Genomic DNA, 15,203 nt, shown 5'->3' with positions numbered 1-15,203 from the left:
TTTACATCGATCGATAAGTAATGAATGTACCTGTTGCTCCGTAGTGGCTGGCCGACGGCATCCTTACGGGGTCGCGCGAGGGGCGTCGAGCGTCCGGACAACACCTCCTCGACTCGTAGGTCCTCCGTGGAACCTGCTGCGATGATATACATACTTACATTACCTAAATTAGCAATCGGTACTTAATGTAAACATCCCAATTGGCTTAGGCAGGTAAAAATCGGTTATAGAAAACGCTAATCGAATTTAAATTATGGTATAAAAAAGATCGCGTGACTTCTCACGTTTGTCATTTTATTCATTTATTTAAATTTTATTGCACAATACATGAAGAGCACAAATGGCGGACTAAATGCCAGAAGGCATTCTCTACCAGTCAACCATGAGCCAAACCGAAAGATCCTAATTGGTGCAGGGTCAGAATACAGAGTAAAATTACAAAAAAATATCACAAAATTCAATATAAGTAATTTTACTTTTCGATTGGCGTTTGTCATATTGCCTACTGCCTCAGTTAGAAATAAGGAAAGTTTTATTACAGCATCAAATTAATAGGCTTTAAGAAACTGTCCCTACAAAATGGTAGGTACTTTGTATGTAGGTACCATGGAAGATCATACGCAAAAACGTCGTTAGTGCCAGATCGTATATGACTGATAGTACATACTACTTAGTCCTTGTAAAGTCAAGGAAAACAAAGTTTGAACACTTTACACCCCATTTTCCACTAAAGTAAATTCCACTAATGTGTCATTATGACCTTTTCTTTTTATTATAGCAGTTATCGCGGTTGTAATCTCCTCCAAGCACAGGTACAGTATTCAACAATCAAACATTCGTTATAAGTATTTTGTTGCCTTTTTGAAATACATGAAAGATGCAAAAGATATCTAGTACTAGGTATGAGTTATTGCTTTACTGGCTTATTTCGTGGTGTACCTCTGTACCAAGCTGCGAATTGTTCAATCAGCCCCCGATATTATCGCACGTCCAGTTTGATTTGTCGAGGGCCTCTGAAACTGTTACGACGGATCCAACTCACTTCACGACTGGGCTTGTCGTAGCCATTGTCTACTCTCATCAATATAATACTTTTTAGCCTTAAGTGACACTGTGGAGAGACCATACCTCCATTTCCATTATTATCCTGCGCCTTCTTGCGCCTAGCGTTGTCGTCGGCGCGAGATGTGCTGGCAGGCCGCCTCCGAAACCCGAAAGACGTGGCCACGCCACGGCTGGGCTTCCCGTTACCGTTGCCTACGCTCTTGTCGCGCTTCTTCGCACCCTTGGACTCTGAGTGACCCTGTTGAAAAAAAGTAACGATTATAGTTTCTCATTTCTCATGCTCTGAAAATGGGTCGTTGTTGTTCTAAAAAGTGTGCAAAAAATGATAGGTTTCTGCTCTAGAGCACTGTGGATTCTAAGTACGTTTTTTTTTCTCTTTTTAACGATGTGCAATTAATACTTTTCTCGTATTCGAAACTAAATATAGAATGTTCAACTCAGGTGAAAGGTGCCTTTTACCCCTTGTCAAGAATGTACTATTTATTTACTAGTAATTATGGTGATCGGAGGATTCATTTTTTCTAGTTGTGTATATTTACAGAAGCTCATCATAATGAAACTTTCGTCAATGACAGCGTATCCTGTCCGTAGGTTTGCAACGTAAAACCAAAAATGCGCAGTCATTAGTATGTTAAACCAAAATACCCGAAATACCCATTGCATTTTCCTGTTTTTGTACTACTTTATCATAGAAGTAGCTCTCTGAGTTTCCGTGATATAACTTCGTGCCGTGATAGAATTAATATCTAGATTAGATCGCCAGTCAATTATTTATGACTTACATTATAGGTAGACATAAAACCACTAGAACCATCTTCGCATTAAATACCTACATCATAACCAACACAATTTAAGTAATATTACTTTTTATTTTCCATAGCGTTCTCAAGTGTGCCGTGAGATAATAAAACCCTCGCGTGTCGGCAGCCATTTGGACTTTCTTTCGTTTTCGGTTTTCCGTCGGTCAAGGTTAGGCTAGGACTAAGCGTGTTATTACGAATATTACGATCACTTTACTAGCCCTTGCCTCAGCTGTTTCACCTCACATAAAACCTTTAGATCCATTCCACCCTTATACAAACACGACGAACATTAGGTATAATGTTTTGCTTGAGGCGAACACTTGGCATGTGATGTGAATATGCTTAAGCCTATTTGGATCGTCTACATTACTCTACATTAGAACAAAAATTACTAAACAAAATATTGTTTTTAGGTGACATTGAACTGGCCTTTCAATTAAGTAACAACGTATGTAAATAAATTCACGTTAAAAGCAGAGTTATTATGTAATCATCGTGTAATCTATGTGTTCGTGTTTATTTGATTCGGTAGACTCTAATTGAAAGACTATTTGAATAAACACGGCGATTTTTGAGTCTCAGTATAGTTATTTGTTTTACAAGGAGGCAAAGTTCTTGTTTAACCGCTCGTGCTGATACTTATCAGAGCAAGCGAAAGATTCCAAAATTAAACCACGAGCGTCGCGAGTGGTTCGAGAAGTGGAATCTTCAGCGTTGCGAGAGTTTCAAGGCACGAGGGTTAAACAAACTTTGCCTCTGAGTGAAACACTAAATTTTCGCAACAACGAATTTTTTCAACGCGACGAAAATAGGTACTAACTATGCAATACCAAAAAAATCAAACCAATTCAAATCCAAATGAACGTAATAAAAAAAATATCATTCAAAATCATCATTCAATAATCAATTCTCCAGCAAACAACTCAAAATTTGCATTTGATTACTTTGCCCCACATGTGTATAAAATGCAACTTTCTCATTAGTTTTTAAACAATCAAGAGGGCCTTTACCAGTTGGTGTGGTGAAAAAGAATAATCTTAACTGTTGCATATTCGAGTAGTATTGAAAATGACAAGGAAATACCTCCATTAAGCAATTATGCATTCCTCATAAAGTATGTATGTAGATGTATTTTTTTTTAAATTCTCATATAGGAAACTCCAATTATTTAAAAAGTTCTTACACTGGTGGCCCATTTACGTAACCATCTCAAAAAGAGGCAGTTTCCTTTCGGAATGGGAGGGTCATATAGCAGTCACCTGCACAAAACTAGGCAGGCATAACTACCTACATATCCTACCAAGACAACGCCAAAGTCCTTAAGTCATGAACTTATAAGGAACAGGCGGATGGCCAAGCTAAACAATAGCTTTGTCGATGACGCCATTCTTTAAGTACTTACAATATTTGTCCTTCCGCAGTGTGTCAACGGTAATTATCATCAAGCTATGACTATATGATATTTAAAGATTCAATTGATTCATTTGATCTAGACCTTGGGTGTCAATCACGGATACGCCCGATGAACGCAACGGTTCATATAGTGTTACATATATTTACACCATAGCCCTAACTATAATCAATACCAATAGGTATTTATACATAGGTATGTATAAACAGTAAACCAGAGGTAGGTACGAGTATGCCTATGATAGATTTTACCGTGCATAATTTACAATTACAGTGATTGCAGAAAGTATAGGTACTAGGTATATAAAGATATGTCTAAATATTCTAGTTAACACTATGTCATACATAAAGATATACACTCAGTAAACCTAAATTATATGTAGCCTTAATTATACGGCACTGTATAATAAACAATAGCAGTAATTACCACTTAAGGCATAGTAATAATAAAAAACGTATTTTACTATCTTACTGAATCTAATGAGGCTAGGTAACCTATACAAGGATAGTCATCAAGCCTAACATACTCGTATCTTAACACTAGCGACCCTCTCCGGCTTCTTCTCAGCTTTACACAAAATCTAAAAAAAATTACACACTTAAACCTTCTTGAAGAATAACTCTATTGATAGGTGAAACCCGCATGAGAATCCGTTCAGTAGTTTTTGAGTTATATGCGAACATACATACATAGTCAGACAAACGGCTGGGGACTTTGTTGTATTAAGGTGTAGTAATGACTAACATAGATTTTCAGATAATATTGTTTCTGGGCTACCTACTCTTTTATAAGTCGTTTCAATTCTAGCTTTAACTATGCAGTACCTTATAGGTACCTTTGCTTTCTTCACGAGTAAGTACTTATAAGTTAAGCCAGGGATACACTAGCCCTTGGAGTGGTAGGCCGTCGACTCCCGACCGATTATGTCATTTAACATTCAAATTTGATTAATTTAAATAAGATCAAAATTTCAATAGCTCAAAAACGTCATATGCCACTTGAAGAGTTATGGGACAAAAATTCCATTTCGGGAGAAAAAGGTTTCCACTATTTAAATCTTAATCAATCACTTTGATTAACTTCAGCATAATATATATTAGGTTTTTTGGTTTCGCTTTAGCAAAAACAATTGTTGTTCCGCATGTTTTGAAAAAAAAAAAAAGGAAAACCTATAAACCTAGTTTGTCATTGTGTCAATAACATAATAAAAAAACATGGAAATTGAAAACATTTAGAATTTTAAAAAAATTATGCTATAAGTACCTCCCTCTTAAGTCGGTACATAATATGTCGCGCGCTGTTACCAGACATGTTGAGTGAAGTCCGGTAACGTCGCGCCACATCTTGCGACGTCGCCAAACATGTGTCCCCTAGTGTATCCCTGGCTTTATTCGGGCACGAAAAACTCACCAGAAACTGTCCTGGGGGAAATACGGCCGTATATAAAATTCAACCCCAATCCCCTCACGGAAGTCCCTCGGTTGTTAAATATTAACACGCAATTTTACCCTAGTTATCATGTCGCGCGGTGTGAAATATGCATGTCTATTTAATGTCAATAATATCAGGGGCTCTATTTCCGAACGAGCTTATACTTAGTACTTAGGATTGGGATTTTATTTAAATTAGATAGTTAATATATACCGCATACCGCATACCGCATCTTTTCTTAAACATACATACATATATTACATTTGTTATTACGTTTGTGTTTTGACGAAGCGTGTGTCGGATAACCTTTGTATTTGATTATGAATAAAATATTTTATTTAGTTAAAATAAGCTTTAAGCCTATTATAATACTTAAATATACTCCCTGCATGTCATGGCCATGTTTGGTAGATAGTCCAGGTTACATTTAATTATTAAGATACTAAATACGAATACAAATAAAAATAATTTATTCATAACACCAAGTTACATGGCAGGCTTAGGTCTAGGAAATACATACCCGAGGACATCATACTACTTACATTGTTTTAAATAAGATCCTATTTGAACGTACATGGATAAGATTCAACATCGATATTGTATCAATTAGTTGAATTAGTTAAGGATTAAACTCTTTCTTGGTTTGATTTTGTCCAATAAAATTACAGAGCTATCCGACAGTAAAATGTCAATCATACTGACATCTTACTGCAATTCACGAATTTGACAAAAAATTACTTCATGAATTAAAATATGAATGAAGTTACATCAAAATGCGATCCTTCAGTCAGATCTATGTCATCCCATGAATGTATGTATGAATACAAACACGCAACGGACAGGTTGTGGGGCGATTCTATGTTAATTATGTTGCAAGTCTTACATACATAATGGTGGGTACAAGATCCGATAAGAAATTGCCAAGAGCATTCTCAATTATTGTTTAAAAACATTGAAACAAGTTGTTGAACTGTCTTATTAACCTCATAAAAAAACATTATTTGCAAACAAAAGATTCCAAAATGACGAGATAACTACATAGTTTAGAGATATTGCCATCTTAGGCTAGAGCTTAATAATCTGAATTTGAAACCTTAGAACAAAATGATCTTGGTAGATCGAATACTGAATAGGTACGAGTATATCTTACGCAGTGGCTTACGTGAGCGAATAACTCGCGAATGCTACGCGGCACGGCGCGGCGCGGCGGCCTAACGGCATTCGCGTTCATAACGAGATCGCCCACGTAGGACACTTCCATAGATTTCAAAGGATTTATTTCACCCGCGCTGCGCCGCGCCGCTTCGCGTTCGCGAATTAATGATTACTGCGGTTGAATAAAATGGATGTTTAATATGTTAAACTCCCATGTATATTTAGTAGGTACCTACCTATAGTTACGCCTCATTATTCATTTCATAATTATGTTTTTTGTTGACCCACACTGCGATGTGCGTTCTTCCGTAATTCATATGAGAATTGAGCATAATTCTAGTATTTAAGGTTTTGTTTTTCCTCCATTAGAAGAGCATTCATGTTACTTAGACGTATTGTAAGAAGGGCGTGTTGAATTACATATTTTGGATTACAAATAAATAAATAATAAAATATTATAGGACATTATTACACAAATTGACTAAGTGCCACCAAAATAAAGTAAGTAGACAACAATATATATAATTTATAAATAGGTACTTAAATACATAAAAAACACCCATGACTCAGGAACAAATATTCATGCTCATCACACAAATAAATGTCCTTACTAAGATTTGAACCCGGGACCATCGGCTTCTTAGGCAGGGTCCTACCCATAAGGCCAGACGGACCTTTAAAACTACAAATATTTCAATTAACGAGTACCTAAGAGCCATAAGGTATAATCGAATAGCTATGATGGCTAGATTATATTCTCCAAACTTATGAAGCATCATCATTAAATTACCATATCACAGACACTTTAATGCTAAACTTTCGACTGTTTAAAGTGACGCCTTAATTGATTTTCTCACGATAGGCTCAGCGTTTTGACACTGAACACAATGGAACACAAAGCGTCCAATAGCTTTTTTAAAGTTACAGATAAATTAATGTAAACAGGACATTAACAATAAAAACAACCTGATCAGGTTGACGAAGAAATGCTGCCACATACGCTGGGTGCAAAAGAAGTGCTGTGGATTCAGAGGACAAGCGTGGTCCATCACAGATATACAAGAGATGCGAGTTATAACTTCCCTCACTGTAATGTATATTATACACACAATGATCCGAAAGGCTTTCGAGGTCGAAAACTTGGATTTGTCATTACTATTTCATCACTAATAACATATATAAAAAAACGGCCAAGAGCATGTCGGGCCACGCTCAGTGTAGGGTTCCGTAGTTACTACCTAACCTATTACAAGCGTTTAAAATATAAGTCTCTTAAAAAATTTAATTCCTACTTGAACCTGCCGAACTTCCTTGGAAATTCATTACACAAAGATTTAAGTTAAAGTACTGTTTATTATTTTCACTTTAGTATAATCAATTTTATAAACTGCCGTCATTGTCGATCGAGGTTATCACAAACGCTTCGAGCGAAATTAGATTTGTACGAAGTTGTAGAACGCTCACTCAATTTCAGCCCTTTTGTAAAACGTGACTATTCAAACAAAAAGAGCACGATGCGAATCACGTTTACTAACAACACCAATATTTTTATTGTAATCCAATAAAGGCGATTTGTTTCTTTATTGAAACTTATTTCACTAGTTTCAATAAAGATATTTCAATCGATCACGTAACAAAAAGCGTCCATAGTAGACCAGTAATATCAAATTACTTAGATCGAAAAATAACGTTTTGAGGAATTAATTTCCAGTAAGCTGGAAATCATTTTAATACTTCCATTTGGTCCTAAATGAGTGTATGCTGAGTTTGCTCCATCCCACGAGGTGTGCATACATTTTGGGAGCCGTAGAAGATACATTTATCCTTCGATTGCCAAACCACTCGATGTAGAAGGAACTCACCAACAATTACAATGCCACTACCAGCAAGGTTTGGTGAATCAGACATTGGTAAAAAGGCTTTTTCGGATTTCTAACATGGTATACCAAAAATCATTCGAAGAGGTGGCCATTTTTTACAAACTTTGACTACGAATTCATTATTATATTCAAGGTACCTTTCGAATCCTCAAATATCAACTTTCACCATGATTCGAATAAATTTTTCGTCAGACGTACCGTTTGATCTATGACCAAAAAACTGAAAAAGAGTAAAAACACACCTGGGTTAGCCCAAACTCGAATTACACGCATTTAGGACCCAATTAAGGTATTAAAACGACGTCCAGCTTGCTGGGAAGACATTCTTCGAAAAAATCTAACTTGATTGGCCTATAGTTTTATTTCTTTGTTTTCGGTTGCTCAAATACTTTGATGGTTTAAGCCGATTGAAAATTTTATACCAATTCGACATAAAAGTTAATAACCCTCGCGCTTGGCTCTTCCTGAAAAGCGAATGAGCAATGTGAGCATCGCTTACTGACAACACGAAATCTTTTTTTATTATCCTGATCATTTAAATGCAAGAACCTAGTTGTGCCGAAGGCTTGCTGCCAATTGTTTTCTCCTGCAACCAATATTTTTGTTTGTCACGGGGTTATTGCACTTTGGTTGCCGCCAGCCGGAGTTATAGCTTTATTATGCAGCATTCTTAAAGCGATTGCTAATCCGGATCCAGAAACGCGAGAGACAGGAAATTATAGAAGAAAAATCTCCTGCTTACCAGCTCCTGCTACTTAAAGTTAAATCTTTAAAAAATCTGTTGCGTACTAACCTACAAACAAAGCTTAAGTAAGCACTTAATTTGCTTGCTCTTAAAACGCAGTATAGCTTTGAGGAACGTATAGCAGCAGCTTTATAGTTAGTACGTAGGTAAAATTATTCCTAAATAACATTTCCTTACGTCTGTTGGTTTCATAACGATCACGTTGACACATTTAGAAGTTAGGTACAACCCTAATTATTAGACAAATGATACCAGAAATCTAGATTAGCATTATCGTAGAATACAATTATAATTATTGGTTCTTCTCAAACGGTAATATTCTTAACAACCTGTCGTTTGCACTAGTATCTAATTATAATAACGCTTTTCCAGCAGAGCACTTGTAGTCAGTAGTTATGTGATTATGATCGCCTCGCTGCATGTTGTGTGCATGCAATGCAGACCACAAACCGCAGCCGCGGCCGGCATCCGGGGGTGCCGAGTACGCGCCCGCTAAACACAGGTTAGATACATTTAAAGATTGTAAGCCGATAATACACCATCCTTCCTAGTTTGCAAAGATTTATTGGTGATTTTTTGCAATTTGTGGTAAGGGTGCTGGAAATGATAAATTTGGAGTTACTCGGGCGTCGTAGAGACCTATTGGAATCGTAAGATCAGATGATAGGAAAAATAAAAGGTTATATTATGTTTTCTTTTCCAGTGGTCAGAAAAGGACGTCTACAGATTTAAAAAAAAATGCGGGTGTTTGGTGGTGAGTTAAACTCGTTAACTAATATAGATTGTAGATTTGGTCATTTTGGTCCAAGTTAATGCTATAATATTGTGCTATTAATTAATTAGACAATTATACAGGGTGTTTATTTAGTCATCTGTAATAATTTAAGGGTTGAATATATAGGTCATACTGAGCCACTTTTACTATGGGCCAACCCAGAAATCGCGGATAAAAATTGGCTGTTTCATATATTTTGGCTGTCTGACCTTGACATTTTCTATGGGAGAGTAAACTTATTTTCTGCAATTTCAAGGTTAGTCCCGAAGTAAAAGTTGCTCGATATAACCTATATATTCAGCCCGTAAATTATTGCAGGTGACTAAAGAAACATCCTGTATAGTTTAGTAGTTCCTCAAAATCTATAAAATAAAACAAGGTGCTCGATTACATATTTTGAAATAGGCATCAATCGTGTACCCATTGGATTTTATAGACGCCACTTACCACTGATGAACTGTAACGTAGCGTAGCCAGTGTAGCTACGTTGTCGTCACGGTCGAGCCTGCAGGCACCGTGTACCGTCTCGGCCATTTGCGTGTGTAGCTGTTACTTAACTATAAGATTTGATGATAACAAATAATGGATGACTTGCATTGCATGTGGCGTTAGGAGCAGGTTTTCTTTCAATATTTTGATGTAGCACGAAACCATTCCTTGCGTAATAAAATATATTTTTTTAAGAAAAAAAAGGACTTTAATGAGGGAGACCGGTGAAAGAAAGATTATTGTAGATTTTGGATTTCATACAGTGAAATTAAAAAAGCGTCGTTGAAGAGTTCCAAGTCATAAGTTCAGTCACAAAGATTTTTAGTGATAAAAAAGTCATAGGTACAGTTTCGCATTATTCTATGTAATATTCGAAGGAAATGGTATTAAATTTATTATTTTACTTTATTAGGTACACTAAACAGATATCGTACAATATCATGAAAAACATACAATTGCATATGATGGCTTAAAAATTAGCACGAGATTCAAAACAAGTGTACACAGCATGCTTTACAAGTAAGCGCAAATGTATAAAAAATCATGAAAAAAATACGCGGCCTCTTTAAGGTGATTTTGATCCCTATTTATTTATTTTTCTGTTTTACATGGTTGAATCGTACATAAAAGAAATGTAGGGTCTTTTATCTTTCATTAGATACTTAAATCATGTGTACTGGACTGGCAAAATTGCAACTGTACATGTTTTACCAAACCTACTCGTTGAATGGCAGTCAAAAATAAACATGTTACTGAAGAGTAGCCTAAGTATGAAGGTATTAGCTGAAGTATAAACTTTTCGAAGAACTAAATGCTGGTGAGAAAATAGCGTTATAATAAAGTAGGTTCATATAAATAAACAATTGTACCTATTTTATTTATGTGACACTGATTTTTACTCCCTTTTGTGAAGTATATTTTTTCACAATTCAGCCGCGTATTCGCGTCTAACGACAATCCCAAAGTAAACAAGTAGTAAATAAAATCGCGATCTAAATTTTAAAACAATTATAATACGTTTTGATCATATAAAACAAGCTTTCAAATCATGGCTAACTTTTCTTAACCTTTGTGACATAATCTTATGACCTGACTAGACAAAGTTGGGTAAATGTGGTAAAATACAAAAATATGTTCAAAAACCAAAACTCGACTACTAAAAATCTGGCTCATAAAAGCATGAAAAAAGAAAAAAAATCTCTGAAGTAATCACAGAGAAAATATTTTATATTTACATCTTTTAAATAAAGAAATACAATTTAACATACATAATTTACTAATTTTTGAATATACTGTGGGGACGAGTAACCCGACAGATTTTAACCACGTATTTCTGACGTCATAAGGAGCAAAAAAAAATTGACTTTTGATCAAATTTAACAAAAATGTGGGTGTTTTCTGCACACGACACGTTATTTATTTTCACATCTTGGTAAAAAAAACATTACAGCGAATATGTAATAGTTATTTGTTTTACAAGGGGGCAACGTTGTTGTTTAACCGCTCGTGCTAATATTGATACCCGAGTAAGCGAAAGATTCCAAAATTGAAGTTCGAGCAGTGGAATCGTGACCGTTGCGAGGGTTTCAAGGCACGAGGGTTAAACAGACTTTGCCTCCGAGTAAACACAACATTTTTCACCACACCAATGCGAGGAAAATACTAACTATGAAATTAAATACCAATTAAAAACCAAATCAAATTCAAATGAACGTAATAATACATTTATCATTGGAAATCATAATTTAAAAGTAAATTCGACAAGTTAACACTAGGTAACAACTCACAATTTGCATCTGATTACTTTGCCTCACATGCATGTGGATAAAATGCAACTTTCTCATTCGTTTTTGAACAATCAAGAGAGCCTTTACCCGTTGGTGAAGTGAAAAGTTTTTTTTATTATTTACAGATAATTTTTAAGGTAGGTAAATGATTATTTCAGATGAGAATGTTTTTTTGTTTCATACGTTTTAGAGCGCAATTTTCAGTAGTCTGCTTTTATATTTGAAAGTTATGTATTTAATCAATTTTGGGGCTATAATTTCATAATCAATTATTTAAAATCTTTTACATTATTTTTGTGCCATGGTGCCTTAAGCACAGCAGCGCACGCAAAGCGCCCAATGCTTTTACATGAGAGTGCAAAAGGCGCCCGTTATTCCATCGCCCGCAGCGTGACAACATACGTCAGGCTATGCTCGACTCTTTTAATATGAGGGCACCGGAGCCACGTGCATTTAATGGCCCGTATCGCACCACGTTCATTGGGCTACGCCCGACTATTTTTGCGAATGATGGCGCCGAGGGCGCCCAGATTGCGCGCAGAGGGCACCGTGTTCAATTTGGTGTGATGTCATATAGGGCTATAGGTTTTACCTATAACCAGGGGGCCTACCGCAAAAACCGAAATTCGCAAATTGCGGGTATCTTTCTCTTTTACTCTCACTAAGACGTAATTAGAGTGAGAGATAAAAATGCCCGCAATTGACGAACTTCGATTTTCGCGGTTGTAGCCCAGCGAACAATCGTGTATGCTCGGCATCGCTCCCGCGGTGCATTAGTTCGTTTCGTGGCACGATTTGAAAATATTGATTTCTTAATTTTATATTTTTTATATACCGTATTTTGCCGCCCCCTCTCATGTGCCGCCCGGGGCCATGGCCCCCCTAGCCCCCCCCCCCCCTCGCTACGCCTCTGCGTGTCAGGCCACGCGTAATAAAGGGTTCCGCGCCTTCATATGATATGAAAGAGCCATAGAAGGCAAATAAAGTTCCTTCGAGGCACTTACGACCTTTTAATAAAACAAAAAGTGTTTTAGAAAAAAGCTCATAAATAGCTCGATCGATCATCTTCAAAACAATTAGGTATCTATTACATTTTTTTTTTTTCAAAATTTTTATACGCCCGTTCAAGTTAGAAGACGATAACACATTTTCTGGAATTCTGAAGCGATTATTTTCAAAAACTTAACTAATTATAACCTTAAAGTTATTTTTAAAGCTCTAATTATTAGTGTGTCACCCGTTGATTTTACAGGTTTTTTTTACTTTTAGTTACATGTATGGAGAGTTGTAAATTTGGAAGCTATTTTTTATATTACAAAATAAAAAATATTTCGCTAATTATATCGTATGACAAATCAAAACAATTTTCAGATGATTTTGAAGTTAGTTAAGATAGTAAGGCAAAAATGTATCATATCATTCTCTTATCTTCAAAACTACTGAACTTAAAATTTTGAAAGATATACTAAAAATATTTTAGTACCCTTAGATTACAGGAAAATCTATAAAAAAGTTCAACCGTGATGTATGTGAAGGGACCTTTGGGGCACGATTCCGGCTCGCTCTTGGTCAGAAAAATGATCCCTCCATAAACTTCTTTTGTTCGTTCTAAGCAGCCTGTATAACAATTCAAGTTGCCTTACGTCATGCTAAATCGTAGCGGGGGTGGTAAATTGGTGCTGTTAGCGAATCTCAGGCGAGTCAGGCGATGTAAAATAAATTGTTCCCGATGTACCGTTTAAACGGCGGGGCGAAGCTCTGGAATGGACTGTACCGTAACGTCGAACCGACAATAAAGACGACGTAGAACGTCGCTGGTCTGTCGCAATTAGCTGGGAACATGAGATATCACTTTCAGAGTTCCTATCGAGATACTCTATAGTTGTATCGATCGATTCAACAATCTAGAATACTTAAATTCGAAAGCGGAATAATTTTGAAACAGGCAAATATTATAGAAAATATCAATTTTATATGTAGGTATTAACTATAGCTATGCCCCTCGATTTGGACCCGGATATGTCCTTAAACTACGTCCAAAAGAGAGGTATGGGCACTGTGAATGTCATCTCGCTTAGTGTGGTAGGGCACAGCACAGTGGATGTCATTCCAGATCTAGAGCAGAGCCCAACTGGGGAAGTACCTTACAAAAACCCGCAGCCAAATAACACTAGACCCTACTCATAGTGTTGTGTTCCTACCGGTAAGTAAGGTTGCCAGAGCTCAACGAGGGTGCGGGGTGTTAGGGCCGGCAACGCGCATGTAGCACGTCTGCAGTTGCAGGCGTCCATAGGCTACGGTAACTGCTTACCATCAGGCGGGCCATGTGCATGTTTACAACCTACGTAGTATTTTATAAAACAAAGGGCTATGCCCCTTCGTTGAATTTTATTTTTTTTAATATACGGAATGTAACAAAAATGGTGTGAATCCGATTCAGGGCATACGAGTATATATCATATAAGTATATATTATATATGTGTTCTGGGGGCCTACCACGAAAACCGAAATTCGCAAATTGCGGGGTCTTTCTCTATTACTCTCACTAAGACGTAATTAGAGTGACAGAGAATAATGCCCGCAATTGACGAACTTCAATTTTCGCGGTTATAGTCCTGATTAGGAAAAAGTATAAGTTATTTTTTAGGGGATTTTTTTTTTTGTCTTTCAAGTCCGCCAACCGTCCACGATACCGAATATGCCTTGAAACGGATCCCCACTATTTTTATTACATTATGTATAAAAGAGTTAGGAGCTTCTATAAATTTGTATTGAATTTGTTTATCGCTCCTAATTTTATTCCTACAATAATAAAAAAAACTAAAAAAGTCTAACACAGGGGCATAGTTATGGTTAATGTACAATAAATTGGGTAAGAATATCTTCCATAATATTAACATCCAGGGAGGAAAATGTGGACTACGTTTTTATGGAGAAGGGTCATCTACTATCTTCTTAACATCCATTGGACAAAAAACTTTTGTTAAATAATTACCAACAAAATCCAAAGCCGCAATCAGACAACAGCTATGAAAAAACATGAACTGAATAAGATGGGAAGATTTATAGGATCAATAAATTACCTTTGTAAAGATCGGTAAGCGATTAATTACCCGCTAATTCAAAGCCAATAGAAAGTTAATTTCTCTTCTATTATATTGCGTAGGCAAGTATTTACGATAAGATAATACTTACATTGTATTACTAAAGGAGCATATCGTGCCGGGCCCATTCATTGGGTACGCCGGCACGGGATCGACCCTATCCCGTGCCGGCGATATCGATTGGTTTGACATTAGCTTGAAGTGGCACTTTTCAATTCCAATTTCCAATTTCCTTTTTTTCCAATTTCCTCATAATAGGTGATGTGAAAAGAAATATGTCACATGGTAGCATAGTAGCACTACGCTCGGGATTCTATTTTAGGATCATTTTTTTATAGGATTCTTCGCTTCGTTCAGGATTCAATGTACGCCCTCGCCGTAAATATGTCATTTTGCCCCCTTATGACACAATCTACTATTTCTCTGAATATTACAAATAATCTTGTCAACAATCTCAATACCAAGTTTACTGTAAAATTAAATTTTGCTTTTTTGTTTGGCTAAATATGAAGTAATTATAATAATTAGGTAAGTAGAAAAGTGAAAATGAAAGTCGTA

General features: G+C 36.3%; 1 protein-coding gene across 9 annotated transcripts in view; it reads right to left on the bottom strand.

Annotated features, from left to right (window-relative positions):
• LOC133520552 (uncharacterized) overlaps positions 1–15,203 on the bottom strand; it is a 139,983-nt gene that overhangs the window by 87,557 nt on the left and 37,223 nt on the right. For 7 of the 9 annotated variants that reach the window (XM_061855038.1, XM_061855044.1, XM_061855036.1 and 4 more), the window contains 2 exons: positions 1,129–1,303; positions 31–136 (listed from right to left, as the gene is read on the bottom strand). In XM_061855038.1, coding sequence (XP_061711022.1) covers positions 31–136; positions 1,129–1,303 — 281 coding nt within the window. The remainder of the gene's footprint in view (positions 1–30; positions 137–1,128; positions 1,304–15,203) is intronic. The other 2 variants (XM_061855039.1, XM_061855041.1) reach the window with 1 other exon arrangement.

Source organism: Cydia pomonella, chromosome 8 (assembly GCF_033807575.1).
Source record: "Cydia pomonella isolate Wapato2018A chromosome 8, ilCydPomo1, whole genome shotgun sequence".
NCBI lineage: Eukaryota > Metazoa > Arthropoda > Insecta > Lepidoptera > Tortricidae > Cydia > Cydia pomonella.
The sequence above is the reverse complement of the archived record's forward strand: the minus strand, read 5'-3'. Positions and strand labels throughout refer to the sequence as shown.